Source organism: Chanos chanos, chromosome 8 (assembly GCF_902362185.1).
Source record: "Chanos chanos chromosome 8, fChaCha1.1, whole genome shotgun sequence".
NCBI lineage: Eukaryota > Metazoa > Chordata > Actinopteri > Gonorynchiformes > Chanidae > Chanos > Chanos chanos.
Genome location: NC_044502.1, coordinates 32,330,140 through 32,354,485, shown reverse-complemented (window position 1 = coordinate 32,354,485; position 24,346 = coordinate 32,330,140). Strand labels below are relative to the sequence as shown.

The 24,346-nt window shown below is 41.3% G+C and overlaps 1 protein-coding gene across 1 annotated transcript in view; it reads left to right on the top strand.

The window, feature by feature from the left end:
- The window catches only part of vps13b (vacuolar protein sorting 13 homolog B), a 256,450-nt gene that overhangs the window by 111,628 nt on the left and 120,476 nt on the right, over nt 1-24,346 (top strand). The window contains exons 21-23 of the mRNA XM_030781914.1: nt 4,062-4,192; nt 13,867-14,101; nt 15,919-16,142. Of these exons, the coding sequence (XP_030637774.1) occupies nt 4,062-4,192; nt 13,867-14,101; nt 15,919-16,142 (590 nt within the window). The remainder of the gene's footprint in view (nt 1-4,061; nt 4,193-13,866; nt 14,102-15,918; nt 16,143-24,346) is intronic.

Below are 24,346 nucleotides of genomic sequence, written 5' to 3'. Positions count from 1 at the left end.
TATAGTTGGATATATTGGATATATTGAATATTTTCAATATAACGTCAAATGCCTGCCCAGTAGTTTTATTTTGGGCACCAAGCCCAAGATAATTAACCCCCCTCAACCTGGCCAAGCGCGCGCACACACACACACACACACACACACACACACACACACAAATGCCTGGAAATTATAGTGGGGAGCCTGTCTGTTTGCTTTAATGCTGTTCTTGTGACAATAAGCCACAAGAGGGCTAATGTTGAATTGTAGGTTTTGTTGTATTGTGCTCAGCATTTGGCTGTAGCTCCTTTCCTGAATACCTTTTCCTTTCTCCTTAAATGCAAATGAAAAATATCCCTGACATGAAAAAAACATGTTCACTTTCAGTTAAAAAAAAAAAAGATTGTGTAATCTGTTTTTGACTGTGTTCTCTCAATGGTATCATTCACATAACTGGACTTTAAAGCACCTGTTTTACCAGGCATGTAGTTTTGGAAATCCTGTTGTGGTTTATGTCAGAGTGCTTTTAATAGGCCAAGTGTTTTTTGTTTTGTTTTTTTGGTGGCCCAGGCAATGGATCATGTTTTCATTGTGAAATTATTTATGTAGTTAAGTTCTTCATGCTGTGTCAGTAATTTGTCAAGGTAATGTAGGCAGAGAAAGAAACAGCAATAGGCCAGAATAAGACCAGCTTTGGAAGTACTGCTTTATTGTACCATTAGTTCATTGAGAATTTATAGGTTCTGGCTACATAGCTCTTTAATTGGGCTTTGGACAGTTAGAAAAAAGGATATGAAACTCAAGCTACACAAAATATTTTAATCTTTTTGTTGTTGAACATTCCCCACCACCTCCCACATCATCTATTTTCACACATGCACTGAGTTATGTCTATTCAAGTGAGTCAGACTCTCATATTCAACATTTAAATGTGCAAATAGAGAAAGGGGGGGGGGGAGGCTGAAAACAAACATTTTTATTATGCATTGGAGGCTATGCCCAGAAAAGATGCCACAAACAATGCTTGAAACTTTTCCTGTATTAAAGATCCAGCTTAAGCTATTTGAAAAGTGTTGTCATTTTGTTCATTATGCATTACTCATTGAAAACAGTTTTTGTATATAATGTGTGAAGTCTTTCTGGTTTGTTTATCTGGTTTGTGCTGATTACTGGGAGCATTTACTCGATAAATATTATGATTGCACTTTATGGGCTTAGGCCATGCAGTATGTATGACTAACAGGTCACACTGGTCTTGGGCAACATGCCGTAGCTTTGTGATTTTTCAGAGAACCATTTGAAGTATTATGCCAAAATATTGTTGTTCCTTTGCCCAGTAGAAAAGGAGGTTGGTTGAACGGTTAAACAAACACCAACCTGCATCAAAAAGATTTATTTGGTTGCCGTTTGATGGTTCCTCTTGGTACAGCTGTGACGGAGTACACAACACTTCAGTTTACTGTAAACTACCCAGTGTGGGAAATATTTCAGAAAGATGTTGGTCAAAACATAGATGTGCTTTTAAACATGGATGGATTTTATAGCCAAGTTGCACAAGCTCTCTCAAAGAACTTAGAGGACAGCATGTGCCTATTTCACAGGGCGACCCTTTTTAATGGAACTTCAGTGCAATGCTGTTGGACCACTTTTGCGAACATCTCATGAGAGACTTGTTTTAATATGTTTGCAGGCCCACACATATAATTCCTACTCTGGTTTATTATAGGCTTGTTTTGGTGATCCCGAAATGAAAGTCTGTCGATTTGCTTCACCCAAAGAATGTGATTATTAATTGCGCTTTTTGTCTCTTCTTGTTCCCATCGTCTCATGCATGTGGAGGTTCTTGGCTTGAGCCTCCTGGCCCTTGTGCATTCTAAGCTGGGACTTTGCAGTAAGATTGGACGAATAAGTGGCATTAACAAGGGCCATTGATGTAATTGCGGTTGTAAATGTTGGGAGGTGTCAGAGTGCACATGGAGAGAAAAAGAGAGAAAAAGTGTTGGAGAAGGGGCAGATGTGGCACAGGATGGAGGGTAAACATGGTTCAGAGAGGTCTCTGGGGCTCAGTCACAACGCAGGCCGGCTTAGTCATTAGCTCCCGTACTCCCGCGGCCAACCTACCACCCACACCAGCCTAATTTGTCCACTCTTACTATGTCGTTCTGGTTTATTTGTAAGGTTTTTTTGTTTTTTTTTTTTGCTTTTTTTGCTTTTTCCCCCTGCTTCACTGTGCTCTTTTAACTCACTCTCTGTACTGTTCCCAAATCTGCTTTACTAACACATGCTGGTTTGCAGCAATCAGCCAGATGGCTTTAATTCATAAAACTCTACAAGCATGTATTGATATTTGTTTCATTGTAGAGAATATGATATAAGAATTTTTATGGTCTTTGAAATTTGTTGGATAACAAATGGCTTTTACTTACAAAGAATCTGAGGTTATGCTTAAAAATGTTTCTAAACATAGGAGGCTCTTTAAAATGATCTAATATGATATGATGTTTGGATTTGATATAGTAGAAATATAATGTTTATTGGGTATATTAATACCTTTAATGACAATTACATATTTAAGCCTGTGTAAATTAGGTTCTGTTGAATGTGATTTTGATGTAAAAAAAAAAAAAAAAAAGGAAAATGGGGTGAATTTAGGGAAATGCTGAATTTTTGGCATTTGGAAACTGTTTTCAAGACCAAGATGTTTTGTAAATCCAGTTTTGTAAATTCGGTCGTCATCTTACTATTTCTGACTTCTGTAGATTAATCATAAGTGAATGTGAAACTCCACTGAGTCTGCAGGGTCACTCTTGTTACACAGAAGGGTGGTTTATGGTTTTGTTCCACCGGCATTAACCCAAAAGACATGATCGATTTCTTTGATAAGTGAGGGGGACAGAGTAAACTTATACCCTGAACAGAATATTACAAAAAAAAAATCCATCGAGACACGTTAAGGCTAGTTGCTGTTTTCATCTCAGCCTCATCAGAGTTGATCACTGGGTGTGAAGGCTTATGATTTCATAGAGACCTATTTTGGGTACCTAACAACATGACACAAAACTGCGTGTTTTGGTCAAGTGTTTTCTTTCTCCTTTTTTGTGTTGTTTTTGTGGACTTTGGTTGGATGATGTCAGTGGGAATTGAGGAGCTGTCACTGATTACTATCCCTAGAGTCTCTGTTCCACCCATTCTTCCTCAGGCCATCTCACTACAGAGACACTTCTCGGTCTAGACGACAGGCCCACATGAGATCCAGAGCCAGCCGTGGTCGTCCTCAGTCCTGCCTTGGTTCCTTGGTTCTCACGCTGGCCTGTCTTTTCATTATGCCTCTTTCTCTGTTGTCCTAACACACATACTCACATACTGCAACTCACACACACCTTTGCCATTTTTGACCCCTCCGTGCGTGTAGCAGCGAGTGGCACGACACCGCAATGACTGCTCCCCCGCCATCTGGCACATTGCTATGGAAGCCTGGTTGCCATGACAACTGTCTAAGCTGTTTTTGGTGATATTGGAGAACACGTGTAAGTTTTTTTTTTTTTTTTTTTTTTTTTTCAAGCCGCAGTGACATCACTCTTCCAGTTTTCTTGACAAAGTAAATTCAGCAGCTGAGCTGGCAGTCCTTTAAATCATGGAATATGGCTTAATGCCCCTACAGAGACTCAACAATCTCCGTCTCACCTCACACACTTGCCTACACATGATTGCTTTAACATTCCCACTCTCTGCTCTGCTCTATAGGGGGGATGAAACACATGTGCTGTCCTTGGATAGTCTTTGCGTTGGCTGGTCGGGACATTGTTTGTTTTGGGGTATTTGTTAATTCTCGTGCTTGCTTGTTGCGATGAGTGTTGTTTGGGGACAGGCAAACCATGTGGTATGCAGCATGATCTTGAAAACTGTTGTCATGTCTGTGTTTGGACATTTTCTCCAGTCACTGAGAGGCAACTTGAAGGGAGAAATATGGACAGTATTTACCACAATCCTTGAGAAGTTGATACTTACCTAGGTTCCCTTGTAAAACACAGTTGTCTGACTATGTGTGTATATATGTGTGTTTTTTCTTTCTATTGCAGAATCTCGACCTCTCTCAGTACCCATGAAAGTGATGCCCTCCACCACCGAGACCTCCTGGGTTTCCCCTGAGGAACGCATGAAGGAACTCATTGCTAGCGTGTGGGACACTGTCAAACGGCTCACTCTACAGGTACGAGTCTGCTCAAACACAATTCTTCATCTTTGTCACCCTCCTCATCATGACATAACCACATCATCCTTCCAAATAACCCCTATTTGGGCTCCAGCTTTGGTTTGAGTTGTTGCAGCATATACTCACCTAAGTGCCTCCACTATCTCTCTTTTCCTTTGGGCTTGTAATGAACCAGTTATGCTCAACCATGTTAGAACAAAGTTAGTCAGAGCAAAGAGTTACTAATAGCGACATTACATCTCCTGCTTCATAAATGCAGTTCTCAGTCACCTTCAGGCTGAAAGATTCATGCCTTAGCTTCATTTTTGTTTTTTGTTTTTTTGGGGGGGGGTTTTCTCCCCTCTTCCCCTCTCTTCTGCTTTATTAATGAACGGCCTCATCAGGTAATGATAATTTGGGGGTGATGTGAAAGAAGCAACCAAGTGATTGTGAGGGCCAGGAGATTTTCCCCCAAAACAGAGACCTCCTCCATGTATTTGAGTGCAGTGTAAACAGAATACCTAATGGCTTGTACTTCACTGGCACATGGGCCCAGTTTGGCACGTGGAAGTTCTCTTTTTTTCTCCCCAGTTTTTCCCCCTTCTCATCATATTTCCAGAGAGATGGACAAAAGGATTTATTATTCCATCACTGCTGAATCCACTTAGCCAAGGGAGTTATTATGAGGAGTCAAGAGAGTATTCCAGGTGGAATTGTATAAACTATTAGAAGAGTGCCCACAGAGAATACTGTAGTCTTAAAATTCTGTTCTCTTGAGTGGGCAATGTCTTAGATGAGATTTTTTAGAAGAGCTCAGAGACAAAGGTACTGATGAATCCTTCATGAATTCCAACTCATTTTTAGGTGGTCATTTACCTTTTGTTTTTTGAATAAACACATATCATGAAGTACACTATGAAGAATGGTCTTACCACTGATCGTGTGGGCATCTCTCAGATTATTATGTTCTTTGTTTACTTCATTGTGTTGAGTTATGTTAAACAACGCATATCATTCATCTGGGATGTATTACATTATTATGTTTCAATTTCAGCTTAGCTGGTTTCAGAAGCACCAACACTAACGTGTCATCTGTGTTAATAGAGGATAACTTCTAATTCGTAATTTGTTATCATTCTAAAAATATGCCCATACTCACACAAATTCAGAAGTAATCATTCCCTTATTATGTAAATGTGGAGACATAAAGCTCCCTTACCTAAACTGTGTCTGAAAAATCAATCATTGTATAATGAGATACGATTGCATTACACTCCTTATAATAAAATCCTGAACTTAAATGGTCAAATTGAAGAAATGTTTTCAGGTATAAAGAGTGAGGTAGAATTTATACTATTAGTGTGATCAGTGTGAGACTGTTAGATTTGTAAGCTTCATCGTAATCCCCTTACCTCTCACGCTACTTGCTTTTGAGGGCTGAAAATGTTCGTTTTCAAACCCGAGTTAATGGACCTTTTCACTGCTAATGAAATGCCATGGTAGTCCTCAGCCAAGCTTTAAGCAGCAGTGTTGTGATGGGGACATATGTGTGGCTAATGTGAATTCCATATGAGAGGTTCAGTGAGAGAGAGAGCGATCCTTTTACATAGCACCATGAAAGCGGCACTCAGGGAGGATGGAGGTGTTCTGGGCTGCGTCGAAAAACGGTAGTTCTTCAGTTCAGATGCTTCTCATGAAAAAGTGAGGAATCTAATCTCTTTCCCATACCATTGCAAACAGCTCCAGTGAAGTAACACAAGCTCCACAGCCAGAATGCTGCAACATGTATATACAATGGTTTTGTGTGCTGTATGTCTGTTGGGAGAAAGAGTGAAAGCGCTTGCCAAGGCCAGGTGGCTGAATGCTTAACTGGAGGTGGAGTTATTTTTGTAATCACTCTGGTTTGGTACTGAGGACCTGTAAAGTTCTAAACCTTGTCAGTGTGGCTTGACATGCCTGATGACGGACATTTGTCCCATCCTTGAGGGGCAGCTGCTCCCATCCTATTTTCCTTCCTTCCTTTCCTGCTCCCATACAACACACTGCCACAGTGTCCGAGTCTGTCCTAATATGAAAGGAATGGGGAGGTGATTCTATATCAGGAATTTTGCAATAATTCCTTCTATTTAACACATGAATGTGTTCAGCGTTGGCAGAAAAGCACGTTGCTACCAAAACTGAAATGGGATCCCCTGCAACAGAGAGTCCGTTACCATGGAAAAATGAAGTAACACTGGTCCCCGCAGCTGCCATGCATTAATGAATAGGATATTTTTTCTCTCCCCCCCTTTTTTTTTTCTGAAAGATCATTTGTGTTTGGTGTGGCTCGGAGGGACCAGGCCAGATGGTTTCCATAAACAGGATCTGACCCCCGTGCTGGAGCGCCCTCCTACAGGCAGATTACTTCATTCTCTAACCACACTCCTCCCCACTCCCCTCCACTTCTTTTCCCTGCTGGCCCTCCACTCCTTCCCTCGCTCCATCTCCCCTCTCTTTGTCAGACCCCGTCATTGTCACAATTTGCAATTACAACTTCTCATTTTTTCTTGCGTAAATCACGATTCGTCCTCGTGAATCCTGAAAGACACAAAAATATTACACAGAAAAAAATATCGGTCAGGTCCAAATTATCTATACATTTTGTATTACAGTAAGATGTACTTTTTAAATTGTGCTCATAGGCATATTTAAATGTATAAGAATATTTAATGTGTTCCCTGTGACAAGATTGGATTGATGGCTTGCCTTCTTAGGAACAAGGTCAGCATTTTTAGCTTGAATGTGTTGTCATGCTTGTGCCAAGAACTACAGGAATATGTGCACTTAGAGCCTACAGACAGCCACTGGAAATGGCAGTGAATGGCTCTTATGTAAAGACAATACATTTCCTGGCATTTTGTGGAATGGTTGAAAAGTAGCTCTTGAGAGAAAATACTAAGCTGCGTGAGCGCTTAAGGGCTTTACATTGAACTTAATGTGCCTCTTTTTTTTTCCTCGTTGGAAGAATCAATGTCAACTCCATGAAGCCTGTGGAGAGTACATTCCCTCCTGGTTACGTTAGGGACCTCTCTGGTAGTGCCTGATCTAAATCAGGGGCCTAGAGATGTAACAGTAGAACTGTCATTAGCTGTTTAGTGAGTAAGAGCAGCATAGGTTTCGGGGAGGGGGGAGATGTATGGACAGTGATGTGGCCAGAGGTCGTTCTCCTATTTTGTGACTATTGCGCCTTCATAATCCTGCTCACCCCTGGATGACTGACCTCTTCAGCATGTTAGTGGAAAAGTACACTGCAGCTCCTTCTATATTCTCATTTCACAATGTGTTCTCCTGGGCCCTGCTGCAGAAAGCGGGTTTAGTGAAAAACTGAATTAGTTAACTCAGATTAAGTAGCAAACCTCCTAACAGAAGAGCCCTATGACTTTGTTTGACTAGGAGAATGAAGCCACAGGGCTCCTCTATTAGGAGGTGTGCTGCTTTCTCTGAGTTAACTAACTCTGAGTTTTCACTAAACCTGCTTTGTGAAATACCCCCTGAGCTTCCAGCAAGAGCCGTTGCATGAGATCTCAGTGAGAGATCAGATGTGTAGCAAGATGTGCAGGTTTCCAAAGAACATGATCTGATTTTTCTGAAGCAGGAGAGGTGACAGACTAATCTCCAAAGTGTAAGAAAGACTGCAAAGTATCGAAAATGTCCTGACCTTGCCCCTCTTAATCTGAGGCAGCAGAAGCAGTCCAATGATGGTGGTGAATGTTAGTGTTTCTAAAGGGGGCCTTGGATCAACAAACGCGCGATCAAAGCTGCAATTAACCCTCCATGGCAACGCAAATTGGGCGGCCAGCAGAAACAAACAGAGCTGCAGTAACACCCCTGAAGGCATTTATTTTCCCAGATTGCCACCTCAGCCACATAAGTGTTGGGTTCCTGTCAGATCCTATGAGTAGACATAGTCCCACTGCATGCAGAGGACCGAGGGAGAAGAGGTGGAATCTGTGGTGGGATCTCCCCTTGGGCGAAGCAGAACACTTATGTATTATGTGGTATCTACCACATAATCCCATGCACATATTCATCATACCCCTGTTCCATGCTTCTGCATAGGAACACAAAGCTCAAGTTATGTTGGAGCGTCAGCCGCTGCCGTTTTTTGATTAGCCAAAAAGCTCACTCACCTGTCTTTTCTTTCATTAGTTTGACATGGACAGGCAACAGAAGAAAGCGTTTGCTTTGAGGAATGAACCTGCGCGCCCTGTTGCATGTTCTCTCCAAGTAGGAGTATCCAAGGGAAGTGCGTGGGGGGCAGTTATTTTAGGATTGGAACTGGAGCATTACAACCAGCCTCTGCTGGTCAAAGAGCTCTCAACCTGGTCCCTGTAGAACTTCATACTCATCGTCTTTGAGCTCCTACTGAGAGGTCATGTCTTCTTCCAGCTCTTCCACCCACCCTTCTCAGTTAGGGTGGAGAATCTGCTAAAAGCCCAAGAAAGCATCAAATTGAAGAAAAAAAGGTCGACTGTTGGTTGAGACACAGACCTCTTTGCAGCCCTGCAGGAAGGAGAGTCTCCAGTGTTGCACAGGAAGCTTACGTTTTTAGAGAGATCAGATTTTGAAAACAATGGCATGTGTTCGGTCGATTCAGATCCCTCAGGTGGAGTAGCGTGGCCTGGAGTTGGGAATGTTTTCACCAGAGATTAGTCTATGGTGTTTCTCATTTCCTCATTTCATATCAGGAGGCCAATGCCTGTATGTACTGGAGGCATGGTTTGCTCTCCATATTTTTACAAAAGAGGACCCATCAAAAGATATCCATATCTACACACACAAGCATGTCAGCGTTGTTTTGTTGTGTAAAGATGCTCTTGCTGTGCTTGAGTACAGTGACTGCTGAGGGGCAGAAAATTCATAGATAATTTAATTTATCCAATTTATAGAACTGTACAGCGTTGCTGAAGATGATTTTTGAGATGTTTGCTCTCAACATGAGACCTGGTATTTAAAAAGGTAGAGTCAGCGCCTCACTGTAATTTGACTGTACGGGCAAGATAGGAGGCACGTTTTTGGTGATGATTTTGTGTGCCATCTAATAGCAATTAAATAGTCTGATCCTTGCATAAATACTGTAAGTACAAGTCATACTGTTACTTTTAACACACATTTGACCTTTTTGTGACATAAACGTTTGGCTAATGCAGTCATTCACAGATACATCCTGTGTTAAATATTTATGACCCCCTGAAGCTTGGGCCCCACGTAAGGCTACCAGTCTCTCTCTCTACACAAACAGCTTGTATCACTAGCTGGCTGCAACGTGGCAACCTCGGCAAAAAGCCCCGGTGATGATTTCACTTCGGGATAAACACATAAAGAGCCGCCTGTCACGAGTGGCAGCTAACGCTGGTCTTAAACTGAATCAACAGGCAGCGTGGGTCACATAGTGCTTTGCTGTTGCAGGTGCCATAGCTCACAGGAAGTGTTAAGCATGAAGCCCCCATACGCTGTGGGGATATGAAAAAGAGAAAGGGCGCTCTCACAGCACTTGTTTGAAGAAGAATGAGAAGGGAGCTGTGTTAATTCAGGTGGCCTGGCTGGGGGCCAGGCTCTGTTTTTTTTTTTTTTTTCCCCTCTCCTTCCTTCACATTACTGCAGAGTAGGCTTTAATTCCACAGATGACAGATTGACTGCACAATCACCAAAGCATAATGTGTGACTGTGTGTACACGTGTGTACATGCTTTTGTGTCTACGTTCATGTATACGTAACATCTAAAATACAAGCACATTTATGTGGCCATATGCGCGTATGTGTAAGTAGATTTTTTTTCATGAATGTGTCCCACTTGAATTTGATGGCGATTTTTCCCTATTTTGACAGCATTAGTTAACATAGGTTTTTCTGAGATTTTTCTATGGCACTGATGCTACAGAGAAAATCCCCAAGGTGTCCACCACTGGCTGAATTTGTGTCTGAGTCATTGTGTTCCTGGAGACGTCTGCTTTGGTCCCATGGTGACAGTAACTACTTTGTTATATTAAGTGATACGGTTTCACTTTGACAGGACATGATGTAATCTTGAAGAGAAAAAAAAAAATCTACCCCCCCTAACCAGTGTGCACAAGCAATACTTCAAATAATCCACATGCGCTCATGCCCAGGCTACTCATATTGAGCTCTTATTTTGTATTTACTGTCCGTTTGAAGCAAGTAGATTTTCAGTACCTGTATTTTTTTTAAATGTATTACATGTGGTCATAAGCAAGTTATTTTTAAGTATCATTTGTCTTTCACCGTTGGAATTTCCCACCATATGGTGCATGTTTTTCCACAAATATATTAGCCAAACTACCATGGTATTCCACTGTGCAGTTAAGTTAAAAATATTCCCGCCACTGGAACTGTGCCCTACGTTTTTTTTTTTTTCTCTTATTCTTCTTTCAATCACTAAAGAACCACAGAGACTGTTCTCTAACCTGCTGACCTCTTACCTATTATTTACTTTTGATGATTGAATTGGAATGTACCATGTTAACCTCATAAAAAATCAGTTACACAACTTTGTGGTAGTATAGTATTCTATATGGTTTTATTTTTCTTTAAATGTTGTTTGGGTTTACCCATATTTATCCATGATCTCATAACTCCAACACTCACATGGCTACCACATCAGTCTCTTTTACCAAGGCTTACATAGACTTTCTCCAGTATGTGTCTGTTATTGCCAACCAGCGTATCATGCACTGTGGAAAGTGCTATTGACTTGATTCTGACAGTTATTATACAGGAACCTGACTGACAGTGAAGTGAGGGAAAGTAATCCCTTCTGACAAACCTGTTGTTCCAAAGCAACAAGGCCAGGTGTGTCCACATGTACTTCTGGCCACAGTCAGTTGTGTGGCCCAGTGGGGATTCAATCCATGGATTAGAATGCTTGTCATCTTTAGATGTCCTTTATGTATTTGGGAAAATCAATCACCTTGTTACCATTCCCAAGGCAAAAAGATATATTGAACATCTGTGACTACCAGTTTGTTAATATAATTGGACAATGGAGTGTGTACAGCATATAACACGGCCTTCTTGCTTGTAGTTAAATGAAAACACTTCGTGTAACTTTCAGTAGTTAATACATGAGAAGGTCACTAGCTGTGTTCAGAGTGTGACATGAATTCTTATTCCTCTGGTCTTATTTGTCTTTTTTGTCATTTGACTTTGATAAATTTGACATTTGACATTTGATAAATATTCACCATATTTATTGAAAATAGCCCAACATTTACCTCCCAATCTTCATTTGAACTTTTATACTGGGTTCTGTCTCATACCCCTGTTTTTGAGAACAACCACTTCCCCCCCCCCCGTTCCCGCAGAAGTAGGCCGTGACAGCACAAACGCTGTCAGCTTAAAACGTATTCCCTAATCCCCCTAACGTTGCCCTGAACATGAGAATATGCACTTTCCATTGTGAATCAATCTGTAGTCATGCTCAGAGTGCTGGATGCAATCAGACTTGTCCACGCAAAGAGATCAGGAGTTGAGACTGGAGAGAAGGTGAAAAACTAAGAAGTGTATGAGGAGGGTAGGGGTTAGACAGAACGTGGTGTTGGTCATTGATGATTTTGGCAGCAGAAGGGAGCGAAGAGAGAAGGAAAGAGTAAAATACAGATTGGGAGAGAGGGGGAGAGAGGTCATTGGTGGTTTTGGCAGAGCTGGAAGCACTCATGCAGATGGGAGATTCTGACCTCAGTGGCCATGCTTGCTCTTCCTCATCCTAAGCCTGTTCACATGCTCCAAGAGCTCTGACTCACTCTTCCTCAACCGTGACATAACCGCATGATAGGATCTGCACAACATATGGACAGTCAGGTATTCTGGCACCCTCAATTAATTTAATTCAAATCAATCTTAATTCTAACCTGACATTGCCACAGAGTGCCTCTTAAAAGACCCAAGAACTGGAAAACCTCATGGAACAGGTCCAGTTCAACCCTCTTTACAGCCAAACTCCGAACACAAGAAGTCACTTAGAATTCACTCATTTACCAAACTAATATCACAACAGCAGTGCACCCCACAAGATGTTTGCTGGGTGTTTAAATTATAGAAAATATTTCTGGGGCAAATTTTCATTACTGTGACCTCACATGCTAGTCATACTCTGTGCACAACATCCTCTTGGACTCTGAACCTTTTTTTTTTTTTATTTGCATTTCTATCATGCAAAGATATTCTACTGTGACTCACGTTTATAACATACCCCTCTCTTTCAAATGACTTGTCTCTAAGCCTCCTCACGCACAGGAAATGTTGTTCCATTCATGTCTTTAGGCTTCAGCTCAGACTGAATGTGCAGCAAATATGAATAATTACCCTTTCATTTCTTTGCCTTCTCATGACTTTTTGCAGGTGCTTCCAAGACTGGAAAATTTTATCAGTTATTTAAGAATATAACATGAGTAATTTGGCACAGCTTTTGAAAAAGTTGTTAAGTTGTTCTCACATGCCTTTTTTTCTCTCTCCCTCTATTTCTCTCTCTCTCTCTCTCTCTTTTTTTTTTTTTTTTTACAGTATGTCCACATTTTAAGATCAACCTCCACAGACTTGTAGCCCACTGAGCCCATTAATAGTTAACAATCTCTGTAGACACATTACATAAATAATACAGATATTTAAGAGCAGGCTCAAGTTAATGTTTCTTTTTTGCCCAAAGTTCTGTCAGTGTTTTGATGGCTTAAACCTCAAGTTCTGTGCATGCGCCTGCTTTAAAGCTTAGCCTCTTCGGTATCCTGCGGCATACCACTGACTTCTCTGTGCGTGCCATTCGCTAACTGTGGATGTGTCAGCGTGTGAATGTGCTCATGTTTCAAAACCCACTTTCAAGACTTAACCCAAAGAGGAAGCAGCATTAGACAAATGCGTAACATTATATCCCCCTCTCCTGTGCCGATCAAACGGCCCTATCTCGTGCGGCCCTCTCTGTCTTGGCTGTTTGGTCCTTTTTAGTGTGCGCAATACATGTGTTTACACTCTCTATGTCACACAGCACCTCTCTCATACACTCGCAGCTGTGGGTGTCCTGTGTATTTCAGCTCCGCCAGAAGTGGCTGGATGTTGAATTAAGTCTTCAAACTCACCTTCTGCTGTTCGTGTCTGGAGTCCAGACGCAGCGTATCCAAAGCAATGCCACCTGCTCCTTCCTTTATGTTCCCTCTGCTTTATTAACAGGCCCTCTAAATCACTTTGGAGGCTTGGAGACCTAGATTTATTCGTACAAGGAGTAACAGGGCAAGCCGTCAGCCCTCCTGACATGTGAGAAGCCAGTGATGCTACTTTGAGGTTTCTGTGTGATGCTCTCTCTGGAAGGTCCGAGATGTTTTATTGCCTCCAGACTGTGGTTCTCACATGCTTCACCGAGATTATAGTAACACTATGGAATACTAGGTTAATATTTTCACGCCTGATCACGGATGTCAAGTCCCACTGTAGGAAACCTATGTATAAATAAAAATCTGTCAGCTGAGATGCGGCGCCATCCGCTGTATTACAAGAAACTCTGTCATGCTGAGTTGTATAAATCAACCATGAGTTAAGAACAGATGCAGATGCAATTGCATGCGAAACCTTAGATGGAGAACTTTTGACGCTTTGACAGTTCTCTGGGCTCCTTTTCTCTCATGTTGCTTGTTCTCTTTCTTTCCCAGCTGGAGCTGCAGGCCTGCTGTGTTTTTGTGCCCAATGACAGCCTGCCTTCGCCGAGCACCATTGTGTGTGGTGATATCCCTGGCACTGTGCGTAGCTGGTACCACAACCAAGCCTCCATGCCTGGTACAGTGGTGGTCTGCTTGCCCCAGATCAGCGTCATGAGTGCCGGCCACAAAAACATGGAACCCTTGCAGGAGATCCCCTTCACAGTCCCTAGGCCCATTCTTGAGGAAGGTATGTGACCACATGAAAATCAGTTTATATGTTGGCTGAGTCTGGATTTTCTCTTCAATTGTTTTGTTTTCTAAGGCCTTGAAGAAATGTGTGGAGTCTCAGGGAAATGGATAGACCAGAAATGTTGTGCTGTTTTTCGAGAGTAGCCTAAATTTTATTTGGCCAAATAAGTCTCTCTAGGTAATAGAATAGGCAGCTTAATTTATTGAGTTTTGTAACTGCCCCAAGGTGAACTGACATTACTGATAGCTTAATCCATTCCAGGTGAGATTTTCGATTAGGCTACATTTGGCTGCCATAAGATCAACAAACAAATAAGCATGTTGCACCAACAGGGTGTCCTTTGAGTGTGAGTGGATATAAATCTTGTTTTTAATTTGGAGCAGGCATAAAGTGAAGATTGAGACAGCATTGGGTTGAATGAGTAGTGACTGAAATATTTATTGATCCCATTAACCCATTTAATGTGTGCTATTGTGCTTTTCTGCTTTTGAGCAGATTTGAGACAGCCACGGTCAATTTAATGCATAATTTCAGTCTGCTGATTCAGTATTCTTGTCAGCATTACAATAAACAACAGATTCTTGCAGCATTTAGCATTGTATTTATACAAATAATGTTTCTATGTGCCTTACACACTTTATAATAACTAGCAAAAGCCTCACGTAAACCATAATGGCCTGACCGACCTGACAGGGTACATTGCCTGGCATTATTTTGTAGTTATATCAATAAACTGTGTATATACACGTAACCAGTGTAAAATCTGGTACACAGTTTGTCCTTAGATGCAGAAGGTTCATTTTCTTACCCCTTTGGTACCTGGTGTCAGTATAGACACTGTAATCTCTGGCATGTTTGAAGGGAACCCCCCCCCCCCCCCCCCCCCCCCCCAAAAAAAAAACATGTCATGCTTCAGTCACCTCCCCCAAGTCAGTAATGATCTCAGCATCAAGCCTGCGGAATTAAAAAAAAACGAAAAAAAAAACGAGAGGAGCAAAACCAGTGACATCAACGTGCTGTCAGTATCGGCGTAAAATTAACGGCCCGTGCTCTTAGAGAACTGGCCACGCCCCCTTGAAAAGCTCCCTCGTATCTCTCATGTTTAATGTTCTGGATCAAAGTGGGCACGCAGTTAAGGAAACAGGGCCCTCCGTGCAGAGTGGGGGGGGGGGTTAAACCAGGGTGGGCTCTTTTAAATCACAAACTGCACAGCAGGCCTAGGTCAAACATATGTTTAGACTAACTGTTTTTCTGTAGCAGCCTGTGCTGTAGCACTGTGTGATAACCATCTTTCCCCTTTGTGGCCAGTTGTTGAAGAACCTGGGGTGGCAGGTGAGTAGAGGTGAGGGAGTTTAAGGGTCCTGCCAAGAACTGATCTGGGGTCTTTTTTTTATTATTATTATTTTTTTTAAACGCTGAAGCATTAGGATTTTGTTGTGATTTTTCTCATGCTCACCAGCAGGTATTTGGAGTTTTGGTTAGATAGATAGGCAGCTGGATTCATAGATTAGCCACAGGGGCTGGACTCAAAAAAAAAGTCATGTATATCACCGAGATGAGACAAGTCAGTCTAGAATTCACTTCTGACTAATTACACCTCCCAAAACATATTCAATTATATTTGAATGAACTGTTAAACAAACTGTTATAGACATACTTTTCATTTTTGCATCCATAATCCTCCCTCCGAGGGAAGACCAGGTGCATGAAAATGATTGAAATGTGCACACGGATGGCCCATCTAAATTACCAGTGTGAATGTTCTGTGTGGAGGCAGAAAAACATTTTTCCCTCTCTGGTGTGTTTCTTCACAGGCGACGCGTTCCCATGGACTGTCTCTCTGAGTCATTTCAGTGTATACACTCTGCTGGGACAGCAGCGCTCCCTTAGTTTACTGGAGCCTATGGGCTGCACTTCCACATTGGCTGTCACTTCTCACAAGACGCAGCCAACTGCTGGGCCCGAAGGCCGTCATGCATTCGTTGTCTGCCTGCACGTGGACCTGGACCCGGTGCACATCAAGTGCTCCAATCCGCAGGTGAGGGTCATTACTGGATTTATTGACCTGCTGGTGAGGTCCATCAGTCTGCCGCTTCTGGAAGCTGGCACTTTACCGCCAGAAACGTTATGCCTTTCCCCATGCTTATTAACATCATTAACCTCAAATGTGTCTAGCTGCCTAAAGAGAAACCTAAGCAAAACTCAGGGAATAGCTTGGGCCTCCACACAAGCTACGTTCCCCTGGAGGAGCTTGTAAACTGACAAGTGAGAAGAAACAGTAGTTGGTTTCTTCTGTATTGGAGAGTACACACACTAGCGCTCACCATCACAGTTTGGCTTAGTGGGTATATGATGACACCGTTTTAAGGATCTAGAAAGCATCTTTGGGAGACATGTGTAAGTGTATGTGTGTGTGTGTCAGTGGAAAAAATCACAAATTTATCTGTATCCGTTAACATTGTCAGATGCAAGTTTTTAGTGTTGATTGAAGGTTACAGTTATGGCACCAGTATTTTTGTGTAAAGTGACAGGTGAGGCCCATCATTTTCTTAATAATCCTACGGTTATTGTGTGGACTAATCCATATATAAACATGCACCAGCATCAGTGTACAACCCATCTGTGCTGCCTGGATACAAATACATAAAAGAACCCACCAAAAAAAGAAAGAAATAAACTACTGCAGTGGGAAACAAAACTTGAGTTGATTTCAGGGAAACTGATCATCTTTTTGGCTTCTTTCACATTCGATATTCCATAGCGGTCTGGACCTGACAGTCTTCATTTCGCTGTGGTGGAAGAGCAATGTCACTCTTCTTTTGTGAAATTGCGTACTCAAAACTCACTGATAGCGTCACTGTGACTTTGATCATTAAACAGGTTATGTAATTTTTAATCACGAAACTATCTCTAAATCTCGCCAATTATCATCTGTTTTCAAGCCAGACGGCAGCTCTGTGTTCATGCATTCCCTGCATGTCATTGCATCTGTGCACGTGTGGTTGAGACTCCCTTTGTGCTGGATTCCCTTTGATGAACTCAAACGTTCTCCTTATTCAAACACCTCCACCAGCTCAGATGCACCGTTGTCTAATGTGTGTTTAATTTGAACAGAAACATATAAAGCAAGAGCTAGAGACCCACTCCCATGGCATTAAGGAAGGAAGGGAACCAAGAGCTGTCTGTGAAAATTTATAGAAGTACCACCATGCTACGGTGCTGTTACTAGTGGTCAGGTTGGATTGGTTGTTGCCTGCACTGATAAGCTTTATTGGCAAAGTAATGTTTAGTGGGTTTCCCTCCCTTTTTCCTCCTTTAGCAAGCCTTCATTTTTCTTCACACTTAAACCATGTTACACCACGAGTACCACAGAGTATTATGGTTCTGAAATAACGCTAAGACTAAAGCTCTGTATATTCCAGTGGAAACTGTGAATAATCTTCCAGACTGTTCCAGCACTGAATGCTGCATGTTGTCTTGTTTAGCTGGAGACAAACAAAAGGCCTTCGTTTTTACATTTAATTCAATTTGTCTGACTAGGCTGAAGAATGCAAGAGCGCAGAATGTTTGTTTTGATTTTTGTTGGGAAATGCCAAGACTCATCGCCTGTGTTTTACGAATGGTCTTTTTGTTTGGGCGAAAACAAAATACAAAATGAATATTGACATATCTGATTGAACATCTCTCTGGTTATGGTGTCTTGCTGATTGTCAAATACTTTGTTTATTTATTTTTTTTATGTTTTTCGGGGGAGGGGGTTACAGTAGTTTCCATACACTGTGATCGCTCATTACAAATGTACTGTGTCTTTTTATAGGGATGATATTTCCCATAAGACTTTGACAGACCACATTGATAGAACATGGATTGAATTGATTAAATGTTCAACTGTAGTTGCTCAAAACAATTTAAAAGAGCATAATAAGAAACAGAACCATTTAAGGTGATGTCTGTGCTGTGCATTGAAAGATTTAGAGAATGCTGGGGAAAATAACTCGCAGTAACTTCTGATATTACTTTTCTTCAGATATCCTATCTCTGCTGAAGGCTCACTTGTCACTGAGTGGAATGACTCATTTATTAGCTCAGGGCCCCCATCTGCCCACAAGCCCAGTTTCTCTTTCTCTCTCTATCTCTCTCTCTTTCTCTTTCTCTCTCTCTCTCTCTCTCTCTCTCTCTCTAGCTCCAACTCTCTGTCTGTAGTCCTACCACATTGCTCCGTTTCCTCCCCCTTCCTTCAGTCTTCAATGATCTGCTAATTTTCAACAGAAGTTGGTTGAACTAATAACAATTAGCCTGAGCCACAGTATGTAAGAAGTTGTGCCAGGGGCTAGAACAAAAGGGACCTCACACCAGAGTGATCCGACAGCTGTGTGTGTGTGTGTGTGTGTGTGTGTGTGTGTGTGTGTGTGTACGTATATGTGTGGGAGGGGAGGTGGGAAAATTGGTGACGCAGTGACAGGGTTGCAGGGAAAGTTGTCAGCAGATTTGGGCTCATTAAGGATCTGTAGAATAGAGAACACTAGAGCAAATCGAGGAATGTTACGGCCCTAATTCAAAGTGCCACTGACATTTGCTTAAACATTTGACATTAGAACCACCATTCTAAACACTGTTTGAATTTTTTTTCCATTAACATTGACTGCTAATTAAAGATGCAAGTGTGTGATTTTGTGATCAGGGGGTGTAGTAGGACTTCTTTTTAGTATGGGAAAAAGTGTCAGTTATTCTTTCTTTACACGCAGACACTGACACAGACACACACAGACACACACACACATGCGCGCTCGCGCACACACACACACCCACACCCACATGGTGGGGGGCTGGGGGTGCTACCAGTTCTATTACTTGTTTCTTCCTTGTACCTTATATAATAAGAAGCATGGAACACCCACTGTGTACAGAAGGAGTTTGATCTCTGGGTTAGACATCAAAAGACCCCCTTTATCCCTCCTCTTCTGCAGCACCCCCTATTTTCAAACACATCTTGCTGTGTTAAAAATCCAGAAGAATTATGGATGCATGAGACTGGAGTCTGTCTGTGTGAGCACCCCATGCTTACTGCAACTGTATTGCTCTCAATTTCTCTCTCTCGCTCTCTCTCTCTCTCTCTCACTCACTCACTCAGTATCTAAGCCGCTTGTCCTAATTAGGGTTGCGGCGGGTGCTGGAGCCTATCCCAGCATTCATTGCGCGAAAGGTGGGGAACACCCTGGACAGGTCGCCAGTCCATCGCAGGCAACTGTATTGTTTTGTTTGTTTTATTTTGGTATTACATCCTATCGCATTACATCCTATTTAACTGTTGTTTTGGTCCAGTTCAAGCATCACACTTATCTATTGACTGTCTATTAAACTAACTTAAAGAAATTCGTAAGAACCTGTATTCAGAATGGTATTCAGAACCCTTTAAAACCTATTCACTTTTTGTTAGATCATCTCTATGATTGTGTGTATGTGTGTGTGTACAGTTAAGTTAACATCATTCATTATGTTAACATCATTCATAAAACTTTTCAGAGTAAAACATTAATCAGTTTGAAGGCCCCCATTCTGTACATTTTGGATTTTTAAAAAAATCTTCAAGATTGCTGTGTAAAAAATGTACTGAAAATTGGGGTGGTCAAAATTATTAGCTCCCATGTGAATTCTTCAAGAAAATGTATCAAATTGAAATTTTTAGCTTTCAACCCCCACCTGAACCCCATCTGAATTGAGTGGAGCACTGAACTCTACTAAATGGATTCCAATGAACAGGGCTAGTGGTACTCAAAGGCTAGATTGACAGGCACCTCTCTTACATTCTTTGTAAGAAGTAATTTCATCATGCCAAAAAACAAAGAAGTAAGTCTGGACCTGAGAAAGAAGGTAGTGGATGCCCATCCTAAGGAGGACAGTTATACTTCCATTTCCAAGTGTTTCATGGTGTCTGGAACAGCTGTATGTTGCATCGTTGCAAAGTATAAGGAGACACATTCTGTTAGAAACAAACCTGGGCATGGTAGCAAGTGCAACATATCAAAGACTCTGGAGAGGAAATCATCAACAAGATGACAGCAAGAACCCCCAGATCTCTGCAAAGATTATTGTTGCTGAACTGGCCTCTTCTGGACTTCTGGAATTTTCAAGGAAGACTGTTGTGAGGGCTCTTCATCGTGGTGAGCTTCAAGGTCACTGCCCATAGAAAACTCCATTGCTCACACAACAGCACATCAAAGCCAGACTGAAGTTTGCCTGTGACCATTTGAAACATGGGGATGAGTTTTGGAAGTCTGTCCTTTGGTCTGATGAGACAAAACTGAAACTGTTCGGGCACATGGATGTTGCTTTTGTTTGGTGAAGGAGGGGAATGGCACTCAACCCTAGAAACACAGCTCCCACAGTTAAACATGGGAGCATATTGCTGTGGGGCTGTTTTGCTGCTTCAGGTACAGGGAACCTTGTTTGGGTGCATGGGGTCATGAAGAAAAAAGATTATGTTGACATTTTGAAGGATAATGTGAAGAAATCTGCTGTCAGTCTGGCTGTAGGTCACTGTTGGATTTTCTAGCAAGACAATGACCCGAAGCACACATCCAAGTTGGTCCAAAACGTTTTGAAGGACACCATAATCAAGATCCTGGAGTGGCCCTATCAAAGCCCAGATCTCAATCCTATTGAGAATCTATGGCGGAAGCTCAAGGTTAAGGTCCATGCTTGAAAACCATGTAATTTGAATGACCTGGAACAATTTGCTGTGGAGGAATTGGCTAAGATCCCTCAAGAGACATGTGCCAACCTAGTTAGGAACTACAGTAAGAGTTTGCTGTCAGCTGTGAGTCAGAAAGGTTACACTATTGACTGTTAATTGTCAGACGGCTAATAATTTTGGCCATGTCATTTTTGTTTTTTCTTGTTTCAACTCAGCACATCAGTAGAAGATCTTCTTCAGAGTTCATGGAGATTTTCTCTTTGTTCTTTTGGAAGTGATTATACTATAAACACTTTTGGCACTTTTTGTATGTATGTATGCATGTATATATGCATGCATGTATATATCCTCTTAAGTATTAAGGTTAGAACATCAGAACATACACAAAGACACACACACATTTGTGTGTGTGTGTGTGTGTTCTGATGTTCTTACCTTAATTTGGATCTGTTGGTGGGAATCTGGTGAATTTGATGCATTCCCTTGGCTGTGATAGCTGAGTTTCAGGATGCTAATGATGTGTTCTTCAATTGGAAACAATGGGAGTAATGAGGCCAAGACATAAGCTAGCCAAACTATGGCCTCATGTATTGCTATTGTTTCCAACTCCTGTTGTTTCCAGCTACGTGTGCTAATTGTTAGAATCTTGAAACTTGGCAGTCATTGCCAATTGAGTGCATCAAGTCCCCACTGGTGGAGGTTTTTTAAGTTTGAAAAATAGTTGTGAAAAAATCATTTTAAAAAACAGTTGACCTTTCCTTTGAGGGCATGGCTATAGATGTGGTTGTGTGGGAGAGACTGAAACTGACAGATTTTTTACTTTTCATTATGAGTTCTCAGCCCAACCTCTTGGCTTCTCTAGATTAGAGTCGCAGGGATTTGACTTTCCAATAATATGAAGGCCACATTAACACTTGCGATGACATTTGTATAAGGTTTAACATAGTAGTAGAAGTGTCCCATGTGTTTTTATCTGATAACAGGATGTAACATCTTATCTCATGTCTCATATGCCATGTCCTTTCACATAACACAGCAGAACATCAGAGTTGTCCCACAGTTGTTGCGCCGTGAGTCATAGCAAGTAACATAAGATCGTGAGTCAGAGTTATCATCACCCTTAAACTGAACTATCTTTGCTGGAGATCTTTTCTTTTTTTTTTTTTTTTAATGAGTAACTGCTGGTTTGCTTGGAGTTGTAATTTCAGTTTCACAACCAAAACTCTTCATGCCCCTATAGTTTGTCAGTTGAGCCCAGCTTACTGTTCTCTAGAGCACTGACATCTCATTCTGGCTCTAAAACAACCCTGGCTCCTTTGCCATTCTTCCTGCTGGCAGTAGCCACTGATCACCAGCTCTGACCTCTTTTTTCCTCAGACGCTAAATGAATACAACACCGGGAAAGGGGAAAAAATAAACACAAACTCAGAGAACATGGGGATCCTGGAGTACTCGCCTCAAAGATATGCCAAAATATGTCTTTGAAAATGCAGACGTAGTTTCCAAAGATGAAAATCGTTTAAATGTGTATACACAATTGCTGAATTGGTCACAACAGACCCAAATTGTGGTGCTGTAGTTACTACTGCGGTAGCTAGTGGTGAAGATGGAGTAACTGGTGTAATTTGGAGCAGAGGTTTAGTGGTTTCATTAATTACATGTGTGTAATTAGATACTGACTTTGCCTTGTTACAAGCATGGAATTAGGAAAACCACAATACTCAGATCCACAGCTACCATGAGTAAAAAAAAAAAAAAAAAAAGACATATGATCATAGTGGATTTACTTTAATGGCACGCTAATATGCTACTTAAAACTATCATGGCTGTTTTTGCATCGGGTTTTGATTCAGTTTGGAATGGTACCCTTTAAGAGTGTGATCACGGAGAAGAAAGAAAAGAAAAAGGACCTTGCTATACTTTAGGTTGTGGAGGTCTTCAGCATCTATAGCAAGATGTTGCAAGATCTGTAGTTAAATATTTCTGTCGGCTTGAGTTAGAATAATAAAGCCAACTGACAGAATGATGTATTGTACCTTTGAAGTATAAAAGAAGAATTAACATTGGGCTGAAACGATAGATAAATGAATTGGAACAGCCGATATGATTTAAAAGCAGATTTTAATTTCTCTGCAAGTATCTCATAACCATTTATTAAAATTCATTTGTTTGTCTTGACTACTGATATTCTCTTTGTCTAAATCTTTTATCCTCTGCCTAAATAGCCTCTTTACTCAGTATTTAGTGAGTCTCGGTTAGGTTATCTGCTGACAAATGATAAGTTTTGATATGCCATTCTAGGTTTTGCTGTTATTCTCAGCAGTTAGTTGATTGACTGTAGTTTGTCTGGTATTCTCCAAAAGTAATGTCAGTCTCTATTGCCATATGTCATCAGAGAACAGTCTCCAACCGCAGGACATTGGCTGCATGTTTTTTGGATGGTGGATAATGTGTTTGAAAAATCCACAAAGGGTTGCTTTTTTGACATACTCACACTGTTGCGTCTGACCTTTTTCATGCCATATCAAAGTATTTAAAATCCTTTGTCTTGGTCATTCTTGATTCTCTCTTTGAATATGCATATCTACAAACACACACGTGCACACACGGACGCACACAGTGTTTTTTGCTTATATTGAGTGTAAGTTTTTTTAAGTTTTCTCCAACTTTCTCTCTCCCTTCTGCATCTGGTCTGACTGGCAACTCTTGGCCATTCACTCATGCAGTTTACCACTGCTTCCAGGATCTGTTTGAAATGGCACTTTGTCATGCCTATCTCCTTTGATTTATGCTTATTTATGGAGCAAGTGTGTGTGTGTGTGTGTGTGTGTGTCTGTGCATATACTGGACAGTCTCTGGTGCTGAAGGCAAGAGGAACTTGGAGCATAAAGTATCTGTGTGATCTCCAGAAATGAGCTCATTCAGAAAGACTGCTGCAAACCCTCCCCACCCCCCCCACTCCCCGCTGCAAGCCATACACACACAAACACTCTCACACATAAATAACTGATCAGCATGAGAAACCCTTTTCAGCTTTTTTTTTTTTTTATTGAATCGTTTTAATAATTAATTAAATTCAAGGCTTAAGTGAATTATATTGTCTCATTTCATACTGTGATATGATAATATTGAAATTCATACACTCTCTCATTTGTAAATCATTTGAGGAGAGTAAGTGAAACACGCAGGCATACACACGCACACACACACACGCGCACACACACACACACACACACACACACACACACACACACAATGCTGAATATAAAGTTATCTTTGTATATATGTTTTCTTTCATGTGTACTTATACAGGTTTGTCTGACTAAGAGTTCCTGTTATAGCTGCATTTCCTTGCACTACATCAAATCCAGCAGGCCTGAAATCATTTGTATCCTCCACTACTCAGTCTGAGTTCGTGCAACAGGCTTGAAACTGTCTCTGTTTCTCTCTCTCTCTCTCTCTCATCTGTTTACTCCATAACTGATACTTCACTTGATTACTATAGAATCTAGACAAACAGTTTTAGTTTCATGCAACATAGATCAATT